Here is a 24,240-nt window from a genome sequence, read left to right as displayed (position 1 = left end):
AATAATAATAATAATAATAATAATAATAATAATAGATATGAGATAAAACACTGTCAGGAACTTGATTCTGATCTGTGGGTGCCGCCATTTTTAAAAAAAATATTTATTTATTTATTTATTTTCTTCAGAAGATGCACAGAGTTTCTGGCACTGTGCATGCAGTCGCCATTTTGAATTTGGCTTTTTTTTCTTTTTTCCATTTTTTAATTTTTTGACACTGCACATGGGTGTGCCTGTGCCTATGTGGAGCTCCCATGCAGTGTGAAAAGAAGCGAACTGCCTGTGAGGTAAGTAGGAGCCCACCCCTGGGCACAAACCAAGGCTACTCAAACAGAGCCAGTGTAACTTAGCTGCAAAAACCCTAGCTGGGATAAAGCAAATCTAGGTAAGGGAAATGCTAAATTAGTCAGAAACGGCAAGAGGTTGAATTCAAGAGATAGTTCAGTTATAAGATAGTTATCCGGCATAAATGATATGAATTGGAAGCTCTGCTATTCAACAAAACCTTCCTCCAAGAAAAAACATCTGTCAGACAACTCAGACTTCAAAGGAGAGTGTCTACCTCTCTGTAGAAAGGTAAGAAGAAAGCAGACCATGAAATAATAAATTCCACAACTCTATGATTGAGGGATTGATGGGAACTAACTCTTTTCCAGTTGCAAACCTGAACTAAGTCTTAGGAAAGACTTCCCTTAAATGTCGTCTGTATGAAGTTTTGGGCTACAGAAATAGAATTTCCATCCAGATGCAAGTTGGCTGTGGTGGCATAGAATTTAGGAGATTCTAGCCCAGCACATTTGCATATCAGGTTGGAAAAAGGTATCTTAGATGGAAAGATGTTGCTTGAATATAGTAAGAGTAAGACTATGACACATTTCAGCAATTTTGTGGCTAGAGTACCTTCCCAGGATTTTATGGGTGTTCTGAATTGCATCGGGGTCCACAAGAGATATCCCAGAGTAAATAGGATGAAATGAACAGGAAAAATAATAATAAAAAGTTTAAATAAACACCAAAGTCAATAAAATGACTGAATGTTGTGTTGCTTATCAGCATATAATAAATATATGTGTGTGAGAGAGATGATTATTTTAAATAGATTTAGGACCAATCTTACCAAGTTCAACCAATAAAAACAGACACGATAAACTTTCAATAGAAATAATACATTTTTCAATATTTTATGCCCAAGACAGATCAATCTGTTACCCTTGTATTTGAGAAAGGGATAAAAAAAATCAATAAAGGAGAGAGGAGACTCTGAATTTGACAAAGTTAGATAGGCAAACTAATAGCAATTAAACCAATTGTTCCAACAAAAAATAACAACAAAAAAAGAGCTTTTATAACAAGCTGGACAATTTCTGCAAATAAACTGAAACTATAGAAAAATGTAATTGTTTATTGTCTGTTATATTTAGTTTGAAAGCCAGTTTAGTATAATAGTTTAGCCATCAGCCTTGGTAGCCAGAGATCAATGAGTTCTAGTCCTACTGCAAGGACAAAGCCACCTGGATGGACGGACCAGCCACTGTATTTCAGTCCTAGGAAGAAGGCAAAGGCAAACTACTTCTGAAAAACCTTGTCAAGACCACTGCAGGGACTTGTCTAAGCAACCCTCAAAAATTGGACTTTCAGTTGAATGGAAGAAAAAACTTCAAAACCCATTTTCCTTTTTTCCAATATTCTGCAATATTCTGTAACTGACCCAGAAGAGATTTCTCAGCCAAAACAAATAGCTTATTTCTTATTTCAGAGGGAATTATACCTCAGAAATTACAGAATGAAAGAAGCAGAGTTCAAAACATATGAAAAGGAAGTTAAAGAAGGGTGTATCAGTAAATATTTTGTGTCGGCAATGCATTTTGTGGATATTCTTACTTGTTTTTTCCCCCTCTTAACTTTAAACTTCAGGAATGATTAACTGGAACCCTAACTTTAATGTTGTTCTATGAACAGATTTCTATAAAATTCCTAGTTTAAAATAAGGATAGAACAGACAAAAGTGTTTTCATTCCCTGCAAGGAAATCAAGTATATGAATGCCCTACCAAGAAAAGCATCAATTTCTCTTTGATGACCTTGGAAAATTGATGCAATTCCACAAAGGTGGTCTTAGAAAAGCACAGCATCTTCACTATATTTTATAATCAGAAGAATCAATGTTCATGAAAGAGAACCTTTCATAATATTGCTTGAAATTTTCTTTTTGAAATACGGCAGGAGACTCTCCTTTCTTTTTAGAAAACTATTTTCAAGTTTGTAACGTGTCTAGAATAGAGATATACAAGTACATTTGATGAACACTGTGCAGCTCCACAAAATCCTTGACATGTTTTAACATAAAATATTTTTATGTTAAAAAAAAAGGAAAACTATTAAACACATGGCAGCAGCCACAAATCTTTTAAACTATGTTATGTTTTAATTCAACATCAATTTATATTAAATTAAATGCTATTTTTGTTCTGGCCCTACCCACTTTTTGAAGTATTCCTCCAAGCTGTGGATCAACTCTCCTACAGAAAAATTCCTTTTTTTCCTGAAGACTGGAACAAAGTGGCCTAGAGGCCATATGTGATATATTCCTCCTTTATAGTGCTCTGAAGACCGAGATTTTTCATTTACCAGTCATCCATCCATTCTCCTTCCATTCTTCCCAAGGTGCTGAGCCAGATGTGACTTTTCTGCATTACTATGTTAAGCAGCAATAGCAGCAAAAATCAAATAGATCAGTAAAATGCATCAGCCAAAGCCTATCATGCATACATGCTCAGCAGCAACTGAAATTTAATGGGTCAACCCTTTCAATGGTCTTCTAAGCCCAGGAAGAGGAGCTCTTGGCTAACTCATCTGATAGTGCTTTTCGGATCTTATCCCTCATACCATGGAAAAGGTTAACATAGTGCATGCGTAGTGATTCCAAGAGCCAAGCCCGAGTCACACGCCCCCATGCCTTTTTATGCTGCCAGTAGATACAATACCTGAGGTTGGAAGAACTTCAGAAGTGTAGCATCAAATACAAGGAAGGGAAACATGAGGAGAGAAAAGAAAGAAAGAACACAGAAATATATAAAACCACTACGTAAATACAATCTATAAACATGGCAGCCTGAAGCTGTAAGAAAAAGAAAACATTTTAACCCATCATTTCCACTAATTAATACTCTAATGGCCACTCAAACCAGTACAAGAAGATGTGGTAGATTCAATCCCTTTATTTTTTTTTAATATGGATTGATGTTCCATCCTGTTTGTGGATTTAATTCAACCAGACTACATACTATTGGCTTTGATTTATTTTTCTTGAGGTTTAGGAGAAATTCTACTCAAGTGCAATTTATTGCAAGTTCATTACCATTTCTATGTTTATGATGGATGAGACACTATAGCATGCAAATAACCACAAGTCAGTGGGGTTTTTTTTCATTCTAATCCCCAGGCTCAAATAACATCTATGCAAAATGAAAACCGTGGTTCTTTTATCATCCACCCATCCACCTGCCCATTATCTCTTGAATTAGCAGTGGAAAAGAAAATGGCAAGGTTTGTTTTGCTTCAGACAACACCAAATGCTTAGCCATATACTGGCCATGGTCTACATATATCATTTATTAATAATCTGAGGAATCTGCTTTAGAGAGCCTGAAAAAAACCCTCACTTGTGAGATTACTTTGAAAGCCTATTAAGGCTCTGAGTCCATAAAGTAATTGCAACATTTATTGAATCCTTATTGAATTCCATTTGTAACACTCCACAGTTCTTTGCATACTGACAATGCATTCAACTGATAATGTAGAATGGCTTTTTGCTAGGTGTCTGCAGTACTCACAAAGCAATGTGAATAAATGCACAATATTCTTTCTTTGGCATCAGCATGTACACTGTAACTACGGCATATAACAGCTGCAACTAATCATCACTAAAGATGAGTTCCAGGACCGCAATGTTTATTTACACCACATAAGAAATTGCAGGAAGGAATGAAGAAAGCTAACAAACCCAGTGCAAATGGCTTACATCTGCCCATGCTTCTGATTTTTGGCCAACCATTTCTGATTTTGACCACACATAGCAAACATGTTATTACAGTCGAAATGTTGTATCAAAATAGGATCAACTACCAATAGCATCATACTGAGTTTAAATCCAGATTCAGTTGTATAGTCAATGTAAATCATAACTGGTACACAATATTTTCTTGGAAAATTTCCCTTTTATATACCTGAAGACAAAGGAAGGCACAATGTACCTGACACAGAGAAAATTGCTTTGGTTCTTTTTTGAACAACTTCTATACTTATAATCTCAAAAATATTTCAGACTCCAGAAGTAATTACAAACATATTTGCAATGGTTGTATGTTATGGCCAGTGATGGCTACCAAAATTTTTACTACAGCACTGTGGGCGTGGCTTATGCATTTTGTTTCAACATCTTTCAGTGCAAATTGGGTGCTCTGGGGTGGCGCTCCAAATTTTGCTACCAGAACTGCGTTCCTGACCGTTCCCGTAGGAACCCATCTCTGGTTATGGCTGACAGAGATATTCGGATTACTGACAAAGGTATAGATGTAATAGCTATCAACATCTAACAGATTCAAGATTAAAGTTTTTATAAAAATAGATTCGTATTTTCATACTATTTCTAACACTAGTTGTAATACAGTAATGAAATTCTTGGATTTTTATCATCTGTGGAGCTTTAATGTTTGAGAAAAATCCAAGTTTAGTGCATCAAATGACTACAGAGAGCAACACAAAATCCAAAGTAATTTTCATTCATTGTCTGCCAGATTATACATTTTTTCTCCTGCACAAGAGAAAATACTTTGGGTAGAAATGATTGGCAAGAAAATATATATAACATATGTTGAGTGGTTGCCTGCTCAAAGACAAACGTGAAGCAATTCATGTTTCAAGTGTCTATTCAACGGAATGATTTTTCCCACATTTTACAATTGGGAAAATAAAAAGCAACAATTATGTAAACCATAGGCCTGAACAGAAATTGACATCTTCCTGGAAACATGAAGAATGTTAAGAGTAAGCTTTGTTTTGTTTTTACTTTCCTGAGGGCTGTTGAACTTTCACTTAGTTTGACAATTTTTTTTCACAAAGAGTGTTTTATTCTAGCATGAATTTAGGAGTTGTGACTTTTTCCTCCTGAGGGTCATCTGTTGACTACAAGGGTGCTGGGAAAGGGCAATAATGCATTCCTAGATTGTCTCTTATAGATGAGATTGGATATATATGTATTTATGTATGTATGTATGTATGTATGTATGTATGTATGTATGTATGTATGTATGTAGCCGTCCCGAGTCTGCGGAGAGGGGCGGCATACAAATCTAAATAAATAAATAAAATAAATAAATGTATGTATGTATGTATGTATATATACAATGATACCTCGTCTTACGAACTTAATTGGTTCTGGGAGGAGGTTCGTAAGGCGAAAAGTTCATAAGATGAAACAATGTTTCCCATAGGAAACAATGTAAAATCAATTAATGTGTGCAAGAAAAAAAAATTGCAAAAGCGGTGTTCCGCTGGCCGCTGCCACCCGGCTGTCACCTTTTGAAACAGCCGGGCGCTTCTCAGCGTTCTCCCAAATTCCGAACCTGGAAGTTTGGCAAAAGTTCAGGTTCGGGAGGCTGCCGAGAAGCACCGCCACCTGGCTATCACCTTTTGAAACAGCCGGGGGGCTTCTCGGTGTTCTCCCGAACGCCAAACCTGGAAGTTCAGCAAAAGTTCGGGTTCAGCGTTCGGGTTAGGGAGTCCACGTTTTGGCCGGCCAGGAAGGACATCTCCGTGACGTCAAAGCTCCGCCCATGGAATTCCCTATTGGGATTCCCCACCTCCGTTTGAGCCTCCTGACTGGCCAACAGCTCTGTGGCTCTTCTGCAAAGGAGACAGCTGGGCAGCGGCACTTCTTGGTGGCCTCCTGAACCTGAACGCCAAACCCGAACTTTTGCTGAACTTCCGCGTTCAATGTTCGGGAGAATGCCGAGAAGCCCCCCAGCTGTTTCAAAAGGCGACAGCCAGGCGGCGGTGCTTCTCGGCCGAACCCGAACCTGAACTTTTGCCAAACTTCTGGGTTCGGCGTTCGGGCAGTGGGTTCGTAAGGTGAAAAAGTTTGTAAGAAGAGGCAAAATTTTTCCGAACCCCGGGTTCATATCTCGAAAAGTTTGTATGATGAGGGGTTCATATCACAAGGTACTACTGTATATATATATCTATATATATATTTGTTTTCGTAGATTCTATATATGTACTGTATATATACAACTATATCTACAGCAGCACGAAGCTTACAATTTACAAGCTTACAGCCTGATGATGGTGAATGTGATTTCACCGAAACGTTGCATAGACATGCAAAATATTACACGGGGCAAAACCCGAACTCAGAACAATATACATATATATATACATATATATATATATAAGTTTTCATAGATTTTCATGGGTACAGGTATGAAAGTCTTGGCATATTCTGGTTTCTTCCCATGTAGGATTCAGAGATTTCTGGCGAGGTTTTGATGAGGCCCCACTCATCATCTTCAGGCTGACGCTTCTGTCCTTGTTCTAGGGCGAAGGGTTCACCCTAGAACAAGGACAGAAGCACCAGCCTGAAGATGACGAGTGGGACCTCGTCGAAACCTTGCCAGAAATCTCTGAATCCTGCATGGGAAGGAACCCGAATATACCAAGACTTATATGTATGTATGTATGTATGTATGTATGTATGTATGTATGTAAGTATGTAAGTATGTATATGTATATGTATGTATGCGGAGAGGGGCAGCATACAAATCCAATAAATAATAATAATAATAATAATAAGTATGTATGTATATATGTAATGTACATTTCTCTGCAGCAATGAGCATCATTGAAACTGCTAAATTTATACAGTAGATACACTCTCACTTAGTAACCTTAGTAACCTGCTTTCATTAAAGTACTATTATTTGCTTTTTATTATTTCTAATATCAAGTGGAATTATTCAAATTACCATATATCTTCTTTCTTGCTACAACATGCAATAACTTGAGAAAAGTATATCCCCCATTACTAATTAAACCATTCTTCAGTAATTAGGAGAATTTGCTTAATTTTATGTTGCTTAAAATATACCTCATACAAGAAAGCAGTTTTCTTTGATAGAGAATAAATCTTGTCTAAGAGAGGAGAAATAACATCCTTCTGTTTTGGGCGTTTGACCACTCACAAGGTTGGGTGGAAATTTTTTACCAATTGACTGTTTTCCTAATGGCCAGATTTCCAGGGAAAATTAGAGATGGAATATTTACATTCTTGGCAATTCCTGGGGCATATAAACAGGCGTTTTCCATAACTGCAGAGGTTATCACTAATGTTCCACCAGCTATGTGAATTTCATCTCCCATTATCTCACACTATTAGAAATTGTGTTCTTGAAATTCTTGATAGTGGATTAAAATGTCAAATCCAGTCTAAACATCTGGCTGACTGTGCAACCAACCATAATAATAATCAGGGCCAAATATAAAACCCTACATACGACTAAGGAAAATCACGGATATGAATATAGAATGGGAGGGACACATACTGGAAAGTAACACATGGAAAAAAAACAATTTTGATATCCTGGTGGATCACAAATGGAATATTACCTAACTGTGACATTGTAGGGGGAAAAAGCAAACACATTTCTGTGCTGCAACAACCAAGTGCAGAATCAAGGTCAAATATGTTATTGTTCCTCTCTATTCTGCACCGGCCAGACCGTAATATATTGCATCCAATTTTGGTTACCATGATTTAGAAAGTACATTGATAAACTGGAACATGTCCAGATGAAAGAAACAAAGATGATGAAAAGCTTGAAAGAAGAAAAAAAGGAACAATTGGAGACACTGGATAAGCTTAGAGTAAGGAACAGAATACTGTGAGATTTCATCGTTGTTTTCAACAATCTGAAGTTATATAAAATATTAGGCAGCACTGTGATGTGTTGTTTCAGAACCACCCATAAGAAATAATTATAAGGATATAGACTTCAGGTGGATATCAGAAAAAATTCTTAATGATAAAGAGTTGTTCAACAATGAAAAATACTGCATGCGAAATGGTGGGCTCTCTTTTTCTGGAGGCATTTAAGTAGAGACTAGATGGTAATCCATTGGGAATATAATAGTAGTGGATCCCTGCACTGGGCAGGGATCACACTAGATTATCTCCATGATCCCTTTCAAATCAAATCTTAAATTATGATTCTTAGGAGTTGGGGAAGAATTTTATTATCAGCTTTGTTGCATAAACTGTTTAGGTTGGATTGTCTTTCTCGTAGCAACATGTACAATCTAGATACTTGCTTGTTATTGCTGTCTCAATATTATAAAATCTGGATCTATTTCAGATGGAAGCAGAGCTTGTGGTGCTTTGTTTTTCTAACCAAAGATTCCATAAAGTAGAGTGGAGCAACTGTTGCCTGAATGAGTCTCCCTTGTTTTGTAGCTTCTAGTTCTCCCAAGACTCTTCAGCCACCAAATTACATGCTTTTTTTAACTTTTAGAACTTTGTATATGTATATTAATACTTTGAAAGGCTTAACACACCAACAACCAACAAAACAATTCTCAAATACCCCCTACCTCAAAAACTGAAAATTCTGCCTGGACATTTTTTGCAGATGTTCCTTCACTGTTATGCACCATTGTCTCAGATACACTCCTTACCCTCCCCAGCCCATTAGGTGTTAAGAGTAACTTACACCTTTAACTTACAAAATGGGTTTGCCAGACAACACTGTGTAAATGTTACCAATCAAAGATGAAGACCACCGCTAATAACACTCAAAGCAAAGTATAAGAGGCAGAATACTAGGGACTGGCTAGATAATAATAATAAAATCAATATCCATTTGAAAAATAGCAACATAGAATATTACTTAAAATATAAATGATGATGATTATAACAAAAGCAAAATATGTCTATGAAGCAATCCCCAAGGAAGAATATTTTCATAGTATTGAAGGGATAACAAATTGTCATAAATGAAGGTTTCTAGTAAAATGATATATAAAATACCAAATATATTTATAGTGGAGTATTAGCCTGTTTAAAAATGTGTTAATATTTGATAGCATCATGTCATAAATGAATATTGAAAAAAATGAAGTCAGAAAATGAGTGATATTGTCTAAAATAAGGAGTACAATTCAAAACAATATTTTAAACGGATATTGTAGGATCACAATTGTCCATTTTTAAGAACCTCAAAGAATAATTTTATTATTTGAACTGCTTTCTTTTGCAGCTGACTTATTTTAAGTATTAAAACAATCCACCATCCTTAGGTATAAATGCAATATTTACATATATAAATTTAAAACACAATAGACACATTGATATGTTGGTCTATGTGTTTATATAAAAATTAGCTATGAACTCTATTAACTTCATTTAAACACAAGTGATGAAAAACAAAGGCTATTCAAATGTTACTCTCCTGGCCTTGCATTAGGAAAGAGTTAAAATCTGGACATAGTATAAAACTGAAAGGATTTAGATAGAGACCCTTTAGGATTTATTGAGCTATTCTTTGGAAACTCAAGGTCGCTTAAACCTATTTTACAAACAGTCTGTTTTGTTGCAGATGGAAAAATGACTTCTCTCCAATCATTTCACCATGGAGCAGTAGCAGGCAATCACTTGAAATCTTCAATTGTACACTGAGTCTTTTGAAATCAGAGCAATAATAAAAGGAATAGTGGAATAGTGGCAAACAGGATCTATGGACTATTATTAACTCTATTGTGAATTCCACAACCAACTTGTACCTTGTTTCATAAAAGACTCAAATGCAAAAGAAAGGAAACATCAAGTACTTGCATTTTCTGTCTCTTACCATCTCAGTAATGGCCATAACTATTGTAGACAGTAGTCTAAGTTCTATTTAGTCGTTCTTAATCATGTCGGTGAACAGTGTGTAGAGTTAGGCCCATTCTCTGCATTGTTGCATCTACTCCTTGTCTAAGTGTTGAGGGAAACTAAGCAGCACAATCCTGGTCTCCTACTCCTTATTTTATTGGCTGCATTATTTAAAATGCTCAGCTAAGTCTCTTGAGAACTATGTAATTTATTCTCTCAAGCATTTATTCAGTAACATGCAATTATTTTTCAGAAACTAATGAAATGGTTGGGCAGGATTCATGCCCCAAATATACCAGGTCCAAACTTCACATATCAATGTATCAACTGCCACCTATATATTACAAAAAGTTATCAACACCACTCACACCTTCAACTCCACATCTCTCACACCGAAGAGCTGACTCTGCATCCATATTACTTACCTTCATTCAGTGGAAGTGGAGATTCCCCTGTGGCAGGCTCACCTTCCCCAATCTGTGTCCTGCCACGCAGATTGAACCTGTAGCGTGAGATAGGATCCGTCCTCTGAAGTAAAAACTTTGTCTGATTAGGAGAGAAGACCTCTACCATTGTTCTGCCAGTTTTGGATCCGTTAACTGAAGAGAGAGGCAGGCTATGTATGCTTCAGTCTTGTTTTCAAAAACATGCTCATCTACACATTTGACCAAGTCTTATCCTAAGACAGCACCCAACAAAGGCCCCGACTATTGTTAAGATAATACAGATGGAAAATAAATAATAGTAATGGTAATAAAATAATAATAATAATAATAATAATAACAACAACAACAACAACAACAATAATAATAATATTGTGAGATGTGAGAAAACTTAAATAATAATTATTATGCCAGAAGCTTATATTAGGTATCTAAGAATATTCAGGGATTTTTTTAATGTATAAAGAATTCTTTGGAAAAATATTTGCTCCTATCAGAAGCAAGGCGTTTTAAGAAGTCACATGTTTTGAAAGCCAAATGAAACACATTTTTGAAGATATTTTTTAGGTAAGCAACTTTTAACAGAGTTGAAAATTACAAGTTAAGAAAACATTCCACAGAGAAATGTTTCCTCACAATGACTCCTGTGGAATACTATTGCATTAGGATTCAACCCCGAAAGATTGATAAATAAAATGAGAAAAACAAAACAACAACCAGAAAAAATGAGCATGGGACATACAGGCTTGGTATCTAAGAGTGTATCCAATAATAATGCCATTGGGATGTTCAGGATGCTCCCATTCCAAGGTGATGGCTTCCAAGTTTGGCTGACGAATTCGGAAATACCTTGGGGCACTGGGTACTTTGGTGAAGTATAGTTTTAGAGAGAGAAGGGAGGGGGAAAATATATCAGGTAACAAAATCTAAAATGCAGGCGGTGCACAGCGAAATATTTGGTATAGATAAATATAGATAAACGGAACCTATTAAAACCACATCACAGTTTCCATGTGGTTTTAATGAATACAGTCTGGACATTCTGCAAAGGATAAGGCTATTGTTTTATGTTTGCATTCATTCATGCAGAGGATATAATATCGATGTGTGCTGTGCTAATGGCCTAAATAATAATGAAGATGAAATAGTCAGTTATAAATTATGTTGAGCTCAAAAGCCAAACTTCTTATCTCCCATTTAGAATTATAGAGTTAATCAGTTGGGTAAGCAGCTTTTATCACATCCATCTATTTAAGCTGAAGACTTATCCTTTCTATAATGAGGCCAACTCTGTTTCTTAAGATGAACATAAAACCTATCAGAATAGATTATGACTCTCAATATTGAGCAATAAATGGCACTTCTTATTCATGACATGTCTGATGAACTCAAACTAATCACTTTGAAAAGCCATTCATGATGATGCCAAAATGAGGCAACAGGATATGTTAGAAAGACAGCTGTAACTGAGCACAGCTGAAAAGACATGGCAAGATTGATGTTAGCCCTCTGGGTAGACCAAAGTAGGAAACATATTCCACAAGAAGACTAGAACCATACATTGAGATAGAGATATAATTACAGAATGGTCGTAGGTTAATTGTGCTTTACTGTTCCCTTCCTCTGCTCCATGGAATCAGTGATGAACCTCCCTAAGTCTCTTCCATTATCAACTTATTTCCTAGAATTCTTGGCTTATATAATTATTTTTGTCTAACTCTCACAAGGTAATCTCCCTGATCCTCTCTACCAGGTCTCCCTTCAGTGAGACTGATCCTTGCTATTAAAGTAACCGTGTTGATCTTTCAAGTGATGCAGGAGACATTCTGGAATAGATTGTCCATTAGCTTGTTTTATAATACAGTGGTACCTCTACTTATGATCTTAATTCATTCTGTGACCAGGTTCTTAAGTAGAAAAGTTTGTAAGAAGAAGCAATTTTCCCCATAGGAATTAATGTAAAAACAAATAATGTGTGCGACTGGGGAAACCACAGGGAGGGTGGAGGCCCTTTTTCCTCCCAGGAGATTCCTAGATAGGCCCAGCAGAGGCTTCTCTCCACCTTTTGCAGCCCTGTTTCCTCCCAGGAGATTCCCAGAGAGGCCCCACGGAGGCTTCTGTCTGCCTTTCCCGGTTACAGTTTTGGAGTCTTCGGTTTGTAAGTGGAAAGTTGAGAAGAGGCAAAAAAATCTTGAACACCGGGTTCTTATCTAGAAAAGTTTGTAAGTAGAGGCATTCATAGGTAGAGGTACCACTGTATAGCTCTCTAAATAAAGATCATTCTCTTGTCCTGATTAGTTGTGTGATTGTGTTTTCTGAGCTTATATAGTCTAGTGACTGATTTATTTAATGAGAAAGTCCACAGGTAAATTCCATATTACTCTGCCCCTGTTCATAGAGTAAGTTTCATCATATTCAGGAATAAGCATTACCATTCAACAGCCCCTTCATTTATACAACCTATTTGCCTAAAGTTAGGCACAAATATTCGGCATAAAAATGGGTAAAGTTGCTGTACATTTTCCAACCTACTAATGTCTATTAAAATTGTACATTTAATTAGAAATTTGTGATTGTCCTACAAATCCTACCCCTTCCAGCTGAAAACTAGTTAGAGATGTTTATGTCTTTCCTTATGGGGGAAGTGTCCTTTTCCAAATTTTCACTCCACATTGAGCTCTAAGCCAAAAGGGGCAGCTGCTGGAATAATCCAACATGGGCTGAGTCACTTCTGGAATTTTGCAACAGTCCACCTGAACCAGATGGACAACCTCTGTTGATCCCTAATGAAGAGTGTCATATCGTATCATAAGAACATACGACTGTACAATAATAACTTTAGCTTAGTCTTGTATGTGATGCATTAAATTATTTATTATTGAGCATAAACCAGGCTTTAGTTTAGAGTAATGGATTACTAGATTACTTGTCTAGTAATCAAATTCAAAGAGCTCTGGAGAGGAATTACTGCCCAAAGTCACCTTACTGATAAAAGAGGTAACATATACATTTAATAATAATCCTATCTGATATTATATAGACAGACTCTTTCTACAGTAGAACTTTTCCCCCTTTTCTTTGTTTTCCAAGCTTACATTTTGTAAGAGAGGGCAGAATCTGTTCTGCAATAGTGCTTATTCTACTTGAAAAACAGATGTCATTTTATCCCAAGATTTCACTTTTCAAGAGATATAACCAGATGGATTTCTTGACTAAAAGTACCAAAGTATTTCTACTCTATGTGCAGGTCAATTACCATATTTTTCAGAGTATAAAACACACCGGGATGTAAGACGCAACTTAGTTGTTGGGGAGGAAAACAGGGAAAAGAATCTGCTTACCAGGTATTCATCTGGCTAGCATCCTTAGTCTGGTCAACTTCAGCACATTATTTTATCCCCTGGTTAAGGACTTTAAAAATTTTATTCTGAGAGAGTAACAATGAAAGAGCTTGCAAGCCAGTAAGAGCTGGGAACATCATTAGCACCTGGAAAGAAACAGTCTGAGCAAGTAGAGCAATGGAAAAAACCCTACAAAGTTAGGGCTGGAAAGAAATATCTGGAGCATGTAAAGCAACGAAAAAAACCCAACAACCCTATAAAGACAGAGTTTGGAATACATTCTTGGTAGAAAGTAACAATGAAAGAGCTTGCAAGCCGGTAAGAGCTGGGAACATTGTTAGCACCTGGTTAGGGCTGGAAAGAAACTTACTCAGAGCAAGTTAGAGTAATGAAACAAACCCTGCAAAGACTTAGGGCTTGGAAAACATTCTTCACAGAGAGAAACAATGAAAGAGCCTGCAAGGTAAGACCTGGGAAGATTGTTAGCAGCTAGTTAGGGCTGGGGGAAATAAAGCACCCTAATTATCAGCCTCTTTTAGGGGGGGAAAAGGTGTGTCTTATACACCGAAAAATACGGTACTTTAGGAATCATTGTAATGATATCAAAATATTAGTCAGTTTCTTATTCAACATAGGTCCCACCAAATATGATGACTTTGAAACATATGCACAGATCAGGGCTGTGCAAATAAAAATATCTAGATGACCACCAGAAAGGCAACAAAGAGATAAGAGTTTTCAATTTATCTTTGCTGCTATCTTATACAGTACTTTTTGAATGGTAGCTCTACAATAGACTATACAACACATATTGCTTATTCCACCTTATCCCCTTATCTTTCAGAAATCCCTCCTTATCTTTCACAATCGAAAATGATAGATTTTCCAAAGCTGTGTCAATATTGGGGAGGAACCTACCTCCTTCAGGTGTTGTGAATTCCAGAATTTCACTCCGAGGCCCATCTCCTCTCCCGTTGACTACAACCATTTCCAATTTGTAGTTGCTATAAGGAAACAGCCGGAACACTATGCCCCGTGTCCGGTCTCCAATAAAACCCATAGACTGCTTTTTCTTAGAGACCCATAGATTCTTCAGAAAACTACTTTCTCTCCAGTAATAAGCCTTCAAGAAACAGGTAAGGCAAATAAAGCTTCTCTTGTTTTGGTGTTATTAAAAATATACCTGTGCATTTTCAGCTTTTACACAAGAATTAGCTCAAGCGCAAAAGCAATTCCACAAGGAAGGAGAATGACAACATAAAGTCATGCTAAAAGGTTTTAACAACCTCTTTCCCCTGCCCCTAAAACTAGACCAGGATTTGATCCTTTGCAATGTTCATTCTTCCTTTCTCTCACTGATGACTTCATAGTTTAGCACAAAATGTTGTCTGTCCAAGTTCACTTGTGGCCAATAAGAGTACATTAATTTTGAGATATAAATGGTATGGGAAGAAAAAGATGCAAAAAGAATACCCTGTGAAAGAAAGTGTTCCGATTGGAAAATATATTGGAAAAGATTTATCTCATCTGGTGTTTTAAGCAACTGTCTTTGAGGTCTGGGAATTCTGGAAGCTTAACTCCCAATCCATCTGAGAAACCAGGGTAAGAGAAAGTTAGGGGTAAGACTGTGACATTGCCACAATTCTAACAGAGCTTTTAACGTTGGATTTTTTATTTGTCTGTTGTTTTTTGTTACTCTGACAAAAAGTTATTTTTAATAGGTTTTTGAACACAATCATCAGGATAAAATCAGTTTGCTATTGTTTTGAGGGTATCATTATTCAATTAGGACATTTATTAAATTCTGATTAGGCCAAAGTAGAATGTTCATGTGTTGATTAATAAAACATGTCAAATGTACATGAGGGATGACACAAAAGTTGGAAAACCATAATGAAGCTGCTTTTCTTATTCACAACAAGTCAAATTCAGAAAATTCAGAATGAAGAAAGAAGCCAGTTCTATTTTATGAGGCTAAAGAGGAGTACAGCATAGCAGCTACACTGAACTGCCCTTTTGTTCCAAACCAATGATCAGATGGTTTTAACTACTGATACATAGATGATACAGCATGGAGTATGAAGCTGTGGACTACTAGCCGGAACGCTAAATTGTGCTTGCTGCGGCGGTTCGTAAGTGCTTGCAGGGCGTACGTGATTTTGCTTCTGCACCTGTGGAGGTAGCAAAATCGGGCACGGAGCCGCAGGTGCACCCATGTTTCAGCAAGTTTGTTTTGCTTCTACGCATGCCAAAACAAGGGCTAGTAGCCCACCGCTGGGAGTATGGATATGTTTGGCTAAATTATGATGGTTTTGTACAATGTTTCATTAATTCTTTACTTTCTGAATGTATAATTTTTTGCCTTCAGATAGCATAAAAAACATTTTCAACTGCAATAATATTTGCATGAAAATAGTTTTTTAAAAATGTAACATTTTATAAAGATAAAATGATACTAAACTTTGGAAAAATGAGATTTTGAAGCTTTGAAGCAACCCCCCCCCAACCCAATCCTTTAAGTCCAAAGCTGAATTAAAATGTATCATGTTGAATGAGGTAAGACTGCCAAAATTCACCAAAATATTAAAATAAGCATTGCTAAATCACCCCAGAAAAGACTAAAATTAATTTGAGTGTCGTCTTGAAATCTGCCTCCCCCCAAATTCAGCACTGAGCCCAAGGAGAACATTGTTCTAATATACAGTATTTGCAGTAAAAACCTATATCTGCCTTAATTCATGCATTTGGGGCTACAATTTGTGGATTTGTCAACCCAAATAACTGTGAATTCTGAGAGGATTTAAAGAAGAGACTGGACAGTCACTCATTTGAAATGGTATCGGGTCTCCTCCAACATCCTTTACATAAGATTTCCAAGGTCTTTTCAAACTCTATTCTAATTGATCGATTGAATTATACTCCTGGAGTATCTAGAAAACACTTGGTGGAAGGTAGTTGTAACTAAAAGATGCACTACTATTGAGTAATGGTATTTCTCTGGAACTAAAAGAAGAAGAAAAATCTTTTGCATTTGAATTTGATATATGTTTTCTTTGCTCTAAATACTATCTTTTTACAAATGGCCTCTATGTCTTTCAGAAAGCAGCTTTTAGTTCATTTGTGTCATCGCCATTTTACTATGAGCAACGGATGATCTCATCAGTTATCATTAGTGACAAGGGTTAGCCATATTAATAGTACCAAAATTATTGGGATCTGGTTGTGCTCACTCTATATTCCTTGAGCTGTCCCTGGATGGTTTCTGGATATACTTTACTCCATTGAAGGCTGATTGCTGTACTGTTTACAACTTTGAGCCTAATATCAGTAGGGGCAGCCTTAGGATCTAAGTGTAAGGAATAAAGCAAAGCAGAAATTAACAATCCATCAATACTTGACAGAAAATTATATATGAAAAAAACTATTTTTTTAAGCTGCAGAAGGTTCTTCCATATATTAGATATTCATATTATCTTTTCAAACATACGATGCTGCCATCTCATGGACATAGAAAGTAATTTCACATTCACACAGTTTTTGCAGGGTAGCGGAACTAATCCTATCATCATTTTTTTAAAAAAAAAAACACTATTGACATCACATTATTATAGTACTTAGAACAGGTTCTTAAAAATTAATGTTATTAGCAGAAACCTCAATCTTTAAAACTCCTTTATGACATCAGACGCAAACACTTGACCATCCAAAATCCTTATAAAAATTAACAGAGCATCACCAGTTTGTAAGAGAAGACATGGAAACTTTTATAAGGAGCGTGATTCAACCACCCCCACACAAACACTTACCCACCCACTCATAGCCTAAATGCACATGTGTAAAATTCCAAATATAAGGTAGAATAAATATTTTTAATTTTAATTTTTGTCAGTTTTCAGTATTTCATTTTGCAATCGGCTGAGAGATATTCATTACGTATTCAAGCCTACAATAGCAACCTGAACACCATATTATATCATTTCCTATGCAATGCGTTCCACATATTACTTAATAGGTACAACAATAAATAACACTGTTTTTTATTCTAAAGAACTGATAAGTTACTGAATGCTTTTAATGAAAAGTGTGCGATGTCTTGCATCTAAAGAAAATAATCTTCAAGAATCGTTTTCTCACTGATTATCCCCTTTTCTCTTATTTCTGAAGGCAATCTTGTAATTTTACCAACGGACTAAATCATATTATTTTTCATGAATGAATATTAAATTGATTTGTTCATATACCTGAATTTTATATCACAAACATAAATATTAATTGTAAAAATACAACATATATATTTGAATTGAAACTGGTTATAGGAAGGAAGGATCTATTAAGGAAAAAGAAACTTCATTGTAATCATGCAAACTGATAAAACTTTAAAAGAAACTTTGCTTTTATGAGTGTTCTGTCTATGGTCCTGAAACAACAGTGCTTATTCACATTTGATAATGAGTGGTATAATGGGTTCTATGAAACACAGAAGTGGAGCTTTACAGCAACAATTATTCTTCTAACCTCCTCAAATTATTGTTAACTAAACAACTAAACAAACTGTTCTGATCATTTTTCAAAGGGCGTTAAAATAAATTAGAAACAGGTATCACACTCACTTGCCCAACCTATTATCCACAATGTCTGTAAACTGACACTTCCATTTGCATTCCAGAAAATTTATGATCATTTAAAAATATTATAGAGCCACTGTTTATGACCTATTAAAGATAATACATTCCTACAAGACATTTAGGTGAAACCATAAATCATCCAAGACAAGATATATTGTCCAAATCCATGAATCCAACACTTAGATACTACAGCATTTTATCTCTTCTATTTACTAAAACAGTTCATTTATTTTTATCTCCCTTATTTGTACCTATTTTACTATTGTTTCCCTTCCAACTTACCTTAGTTGTACAAATTACATGTTATATGCCATGTTATGCCAATATACTCCTGCTTGAATATTGAGATTTTCTTTTTTCCTTCTTTGCCCCAAGCCCATGTGACTTCTCTGAAGAATTCACTGAATTGCCAGAACAATTTTGAAAAATAGAAAATGAAGTACTTCTTTTATTGGCAGATGCCAAAGTTGGATAAAAACACAGAAGTACTTCAATGAATATTTGAATTTCAGTTTCATTTCCATAACCTAAATACTATTAAACCATACAATGTTGGGATGGCTTATCTCCTGAATTATTCATTGTAGGCACATTTAATATTTATTAATATAAATATATTTAAATGCAAAGAAAAGTTCTTAATCTTTGTAAAAGTCAGATGTGTCAGAAAAAAATTATTTCTAAGAAAAGTGAATGTATAGGTATTGATCCCAGTGAACATTTTCATTTCGTTCTGAGCAAAACAATGCCTATAGCTGCACTTGAATACCCCTTTTGGCAAAATGCTGATCATGATAGAGCTGGTATTAAAAGATTGCCAGTTATCACCAATAAGTAAGAAGTAAATGAAATCTGCCTTCTCTATTTCCAACTTTCTCAGACTATGGGAATACTCACAATCTTCCCCTGAGTAGCCAATTACGGTGTCTGGCTCCATGGCAATCCCATAATCATTTAAAGCTTGTACTTTGATCTCATAGGGTGTATAGATGGGTGTTGGTGCGACGGTATATTGACTGGCATCACCCTTTACAGTTCGGTTGTTCCAACTCTCCCGTGTGTCCCTTCTTCTCCACTTCACAATATATCTAAGATTGGGGCCATACACTTGAGTTGCATTTAACGGCTAGAGAACAAAATAAAGAAGACAATTATGACTTAGATTACCAGGGGTTAACTCTATGTACTGTGTCTCTTCCAAAGTGTTATCTATGACTGTTGGAATTTCAGCACCACAACAGATCTAAAAACAAAACAGATTCACTTGGAATGCCAACGAAATTCAGCTGATTTGCAAAATTGGAATTCACTGCACCACAGGAAAGAACACAGCTAACATAACCTGTAAATGTTTCTCTCAAAATATATGTTGCCTCAAATATTGGGTTAAAAGTCTTCACATATAAAAAGTTAGAAAGTTACATATTAAATAAAGTATTAAAATTGCATTAAAAAGAGCTTGTACAGAGAAATATGGTTTATTTTAGATACACATTAAGGCATTTTTATTTTTCCTTTTATGTTTTAGTAATGATATGAATCTTTTATAGTGCTTTAATATTCAATACCACACTATTAGTTTTAAGATTATAAATCTGTTGGGCAATATTTAGACTCATTGTGGAAAAACAAACAGAAGCAGCAAATGAAGAATTCCATAGCCATCTTAATGAATTTACAACAGGGCTATGGAGTTAGAAGAAGAAGAAGAAATCTCCAGCTGTTTCAGAATTTTTTCTAGTTGTGACCAATGTTCCCTCTAAGAAGGAGATTTCTCTCTCCCTCTCCCTCGCTCTCTTTCAGCGAGGGGGCTGCGAGAGCGCTTTCTCCGAGTTCTTCGGGAACGCCTGCTCTGCCTCTACTGCAGCCCCCTTGCTGAAAGCTCGGGAGGAAAGCGCTCCCAGCGAAGGGGCTGCGAGTGGGGTGGGGTGGGCATTCCCGAAGCGCACGGAGAAAACTCTCTCTCGCAGCCCCCTGGCTGGGAGCGCAGGAGGCGGAGGAGGAGGAGAGGGGGCGGACTGGGCGGGCGGGGGGCAGGGCCGAGGCCAGGGGCGCGAGGGGGCCGGAGGCATGGTGGGGAGGCAGGGGCGGCCGCGGCTCCCTTTCCTTTACTGCAGGCACCTCCCCACTCTCCCCACCGCAGGCTGGCAGGGGGATGGGGAGCGCACGCCCATGGAATAGGGCGCGCGTGGGGGTATTTGGGAGTGCGCGCCTGCTCACAGGTGCAGCTTACGGGGAACGGTGGTTGTGACTATTTTCACCTCAAGGAGTAAGTCTGCGTTGTAAAGCATGTGAAGCCTAGAACAATATATTTTGATGCTCCTTGGTGCCATTATTCTTTGTAATATGTTCTAATGCTACACTTTGTAGACTGAGGATAATGTATGGTACAAATGTATATGTTATAACCAAGTAACATATCTCAGGATAACTCACCATCCATGATATAACCATATTATTTTTTGCTGTTCCTGATCCTTTCACTCCTGAAGGGTTAAATTCAGGTCCTGAAATAAAGGTAAATACTGAGCAATGATATTTGTCTCTATCTTTTTAAGCAATATCCCACATTGTTTATAGACAGAAAATATGGAATAAAATGTTGATACATTTATATATTTCATTACACATAAAATCTAGAAACCAGTCAATTAGACATTATAAGTTGATTTCAATAAAAGAATAAGTTAGGCAACCGTTTCTGCTACTACAGCGCTGATAGCCATTATCTCCAGGTATTTAATAATTTGAAAATGGAGTACAGTACAAAATGGAATCAGTTTGACAAGGAAATTCTATCTGTATTATTTGTGATTTGGAATATTTTATTGTTTCAAATACTAAATCTCAAATTCCAAGTGTGCACGTGATGATATTATAATCTGAAAACTGATCAGCATGAAGATACTTGGTAGACTGCTGAATCTGTCAGAACAATTTCATACATTAATTTTCAGCTATACAAGCAAAGAAGTCTTCCATGTACAAGTAAGAATGGAATAGTATACAGTGTTCCCTCGATTTTCGCGGGGGATTTCCACAAAGTAGAGATGAGGAAATAAATACACTATTTTTGGCTATGAACAGTATCACAAGCCTTCCCTTAGCACTTTAAACCCCTAAACTGCAATTTCCCATTCCCTCAGCAACCATTTAGATTATTACTCACCATGTTTATTTATTAAAGTTTATTAAAAAAATATTTATTAAAGGTGGACAAAGTTTGGCGATGACATATGATGTCATCGGGCGGGAAAAACCATGGTATAGGGAAAAAACCGCAAAGTATTTTTTAATTAATATTTTTGAAAAACCGTGGTATAGCCATTTCACGAAGTTCGAACCTGTGAAAATCAAGGGACCACTGTAATATATTTGCAAATACGCCTCTTTCCCAGGAGTATTTGCCACCTGTGGCATCTGTCCATGTTTGTGTCTGCATAGTCATCGCAGACTTTTTTTCCCCAAGCTTTCTTTTCATTTTAAGGGTATACATGAATTCAAGCCAGTTAGCACTTACGGGCCCCGTTTGTATGGTATCGTTCAGAAGGCAGACTGGGATAACTGCTTCCTACATCATTCACAGCTATTACTCGGAATTGATAGTTGACATATGGTGCAAGGCGCAAGATGGCGGAGTTCACATTTCCTGGGTAACGGGAATGGTTATACCAATTTCCAGGCAGGAATCTATCCTCCTCAAATTCCACAATATAATCTAGAAGACAGAAACGTGGGATCCCCTAATTTGTGATGTAGTTTCTGGTAAGTAGGCTTATCTTGAAATACAAACAATGAAATACATAGCATGAATGGTATTATTTCATTCACCTGTGATTGGACTATTGTTGTCATCGCCCGGAATCCAAGTTAACCGCACACTCCTTTCAGCAAGATCTGTTAGTTCAAGGTCACGGGGACGTTCTGGACGTGCTACCAGCAAAACAATATGCAAAATATAGGTTTCTCTAATGAGTAGTGAAAGTCCCAGCCCTTTTGGGCTTTCCATTAAGGTTCATGTTTCTATGTTGTACATGGTAATAACTTGTCACAGAAAAAGATGGGAACTGGATATTAAAACAAGTGGTACTAATTCAGACTGATATTGAATTATTAAAGTATACAATTCTCTCTCACCCAAAAAGTTATCTGAATAGGACTGCTATGGTACTTTTATTTCCCCCAAGGAGAATATTATAAGGGAATAGTGCAAAATGGCACCCACCTGGCAACCTTGAAATATCACAATCCATTCTTTGTTTCAAATTTTATATCATTCTGTGGCATGGATAAATGAGGTCAAAGGCTCTCTACCATCAGAATAAGGATTTTAGAGCCAATTGTTTAGAGCAGTGTTTCCCAACCTTGGCAACTTGAAGATATTTGGACTTCAACTCCCAGAATTCCCCAGCCAGGATTCGCTGGCTGGGGAATTCTGGGAGTTGAAGTCCAAATATCTTCAAGTTGCCAAGGTTGGGAAACACTGGTTTAGAGACAGTTTTAGATTTTAGAGAAATAATAGGTAAGAATATTTAGGGATTGTTACTCTGATTCATTGAAGTACAGAACAAAACTGTAAAAAACACTATACGATTCAAGCATCATTTGTGGTCTGCCCGTTCGGATGTGTTGCATTTCTCTTTATCAACTGTATAGGGGTGTAGAAAACATTTTGAATTAAAACTGTTTCAAATTTAAAACTTCCCATTTTTTTTCATCCCAAATGGGATGTTTTAAGTATTTGGGAATTGTTTTTGAATTTCAAACACTTGGTGTTTTGAATCTGAGTCAGAGTGGCTCAAATTTAAAACATTTTTAAAATGTGGCATGTTCTAACTGCAAAATAATCTGAACTTGAAAACATTTTGCAGATTCTAAAAATGCCATTAATAGCCCTTTCTGAATCTAGCATGGGAAGCAAGCAATGTCTCGATGCTGCAGCAATTATGACAAATATTTCCCCAGACCTGCATTTGGCAATTAAAGTTCCAGGTTTGGGAAAGAAAGCTATGGAGATCTAGCAAAATCTCTGGATTGAAAAGGATGATCAATATTTGTCATCAGCATGCTACAAATAAGGAAACTTAAAGTTAATGCAAACATTCACAAAGGGAAGACAGGAAAATTATTAATATCAAAATTGTGCATTCATCCTAGTAGCCTAAACTAAACTCCCCTCATACCTCACTGAGGCTAGTAAGGGCCCACAGAGTTGGCTTTCTCCAGATCCTGTCCACCAAACAATGTTGGTTGGTGGAAACCTGGGGAAGAGCCTTCTCTGTGGCGGCTCCGACCCTTTGGAATCAACTGCCTCCAGAGATCCGCCCTACCAGTCTTCCGGAAAGCCATTAAGACCTGGGCTTTTCCAGCAGACCTGGAATTTGGCTGATTGCAAGCATGTCTACGGAGAGGGGCGACATACAAATTTAATAAATAAATAAATAAAATAAATAAATGCATGTTTTTTATGTTATTACTGTTATTACTGACTTTTATTATTAGATTTTAACTGTTTTTATTATTGTTGTGTTTATTCCGATTGTTAGACGCTCAATGTCCATTTGGAGTGAGCAGCATATAAATACAATCAATCAATCAATCAATCAACCAACTGTAATTAAATGACTTCTAGTAGTAGATTGATTTACTTTTACACTTTTGTAGAGCAACAAGCTGTACAACAGAATTCAAGATGTTTTCCCCACTTATGGCAGATATCGCTATTGCTGAGGGTTGAGGAGCAGTATAACTTTCAGTATAACTTTAATTAAAGTTATTGCGATAATTAAGCAGCAACAAAAGACAAAAATACAAAGAGATGTATGGATTAGTAATGATTACCTGGGGGTGGGGTCATACGGTTAACAGAAGAAGGAGCTGCAAAGTAAGATATTAGCTGTTAAGAGAGTT

At 36.6% G+C, this 24,240-nt stretch overlaps 1 protein-coding gene across 19 annotated transcripts in view; it reads right to left on the bottom strand.

Annotated features, from left to right (window-relative positions):
• The window catches only part of NFASC (neurofascin), a 202,484-nt gene that overhangs the window by 48,001 nt on the left and 130,243 nt on the right, over positions 1–24,240 (bottom strand). For 7 of the 19 annotated variants that reach the window (XM_070745479.1, XM_070745485.1, XM_070745481.1 and 4 more), the window contains 10 exons: positions 24,172–24,207; positions 22,162–22,263; positions 21,851–22,048; positions 20,767–20,837; positions 19,228–19,456; positions 16,936–17,051; positions 14,624–14,828; positions 11,107–11,229; positions 10,347–10,520; positions 2,984–2,998 (listed from right to left, as the gene is read on the bottom strand). In XM_070745479.1, the coding sequence (XP_070601580.1) occupies positions 2,984–2,998; positions 10,347–10,520; positions 11,107–11,229; positions 14,624–14,828; positions 16,936–17,051; positions 19,228–19,456; positions 20,767–20,837; positions 21,851–22,048; positions 22,162–22,263; positions 24,172–24,207 (1,269 nt within the window). Of the gene's footprint in view, positions 1–2,983; positions 2,999–10,346; positions 10,521–11,106; positions 11,230–12,162; positions 12,575–14,623; positions 14,829–16,935; positions 17,052–19,227; positions 19,457–20,766; positions 20,838–21,850; positions 22,049–22,161; positions 22,264–24,171; positions 24,208–24,240 lie in introns of those variants that run through there. The other 12 variants (XM_070745494.1, XM_070745492.1, XM_070745490.1 and 9 more) reach the window with 7 other exon arrangements.

The sequence above is a fragment of the Erythrolamprus reginae genome, chromosome 3 (genome assembly GCF_031021105.1).
Source record: "Erythrolamprus reginae isolate rEryReg1 chromosome 3, rEryReg1.hap1, whole genome shotgun sequence".
Lineage (NCBI taxonomy): Eukaryota > Metazoa > Chordata > Lepidosauria > Squamata > Dipsadidae > Erythrolamprus > Erythrolamprus reginae.
Note: the sequence above shows the minus strand (reverse complement) of the source record. Positions and strands in the feature narration are given on the sequence as shown.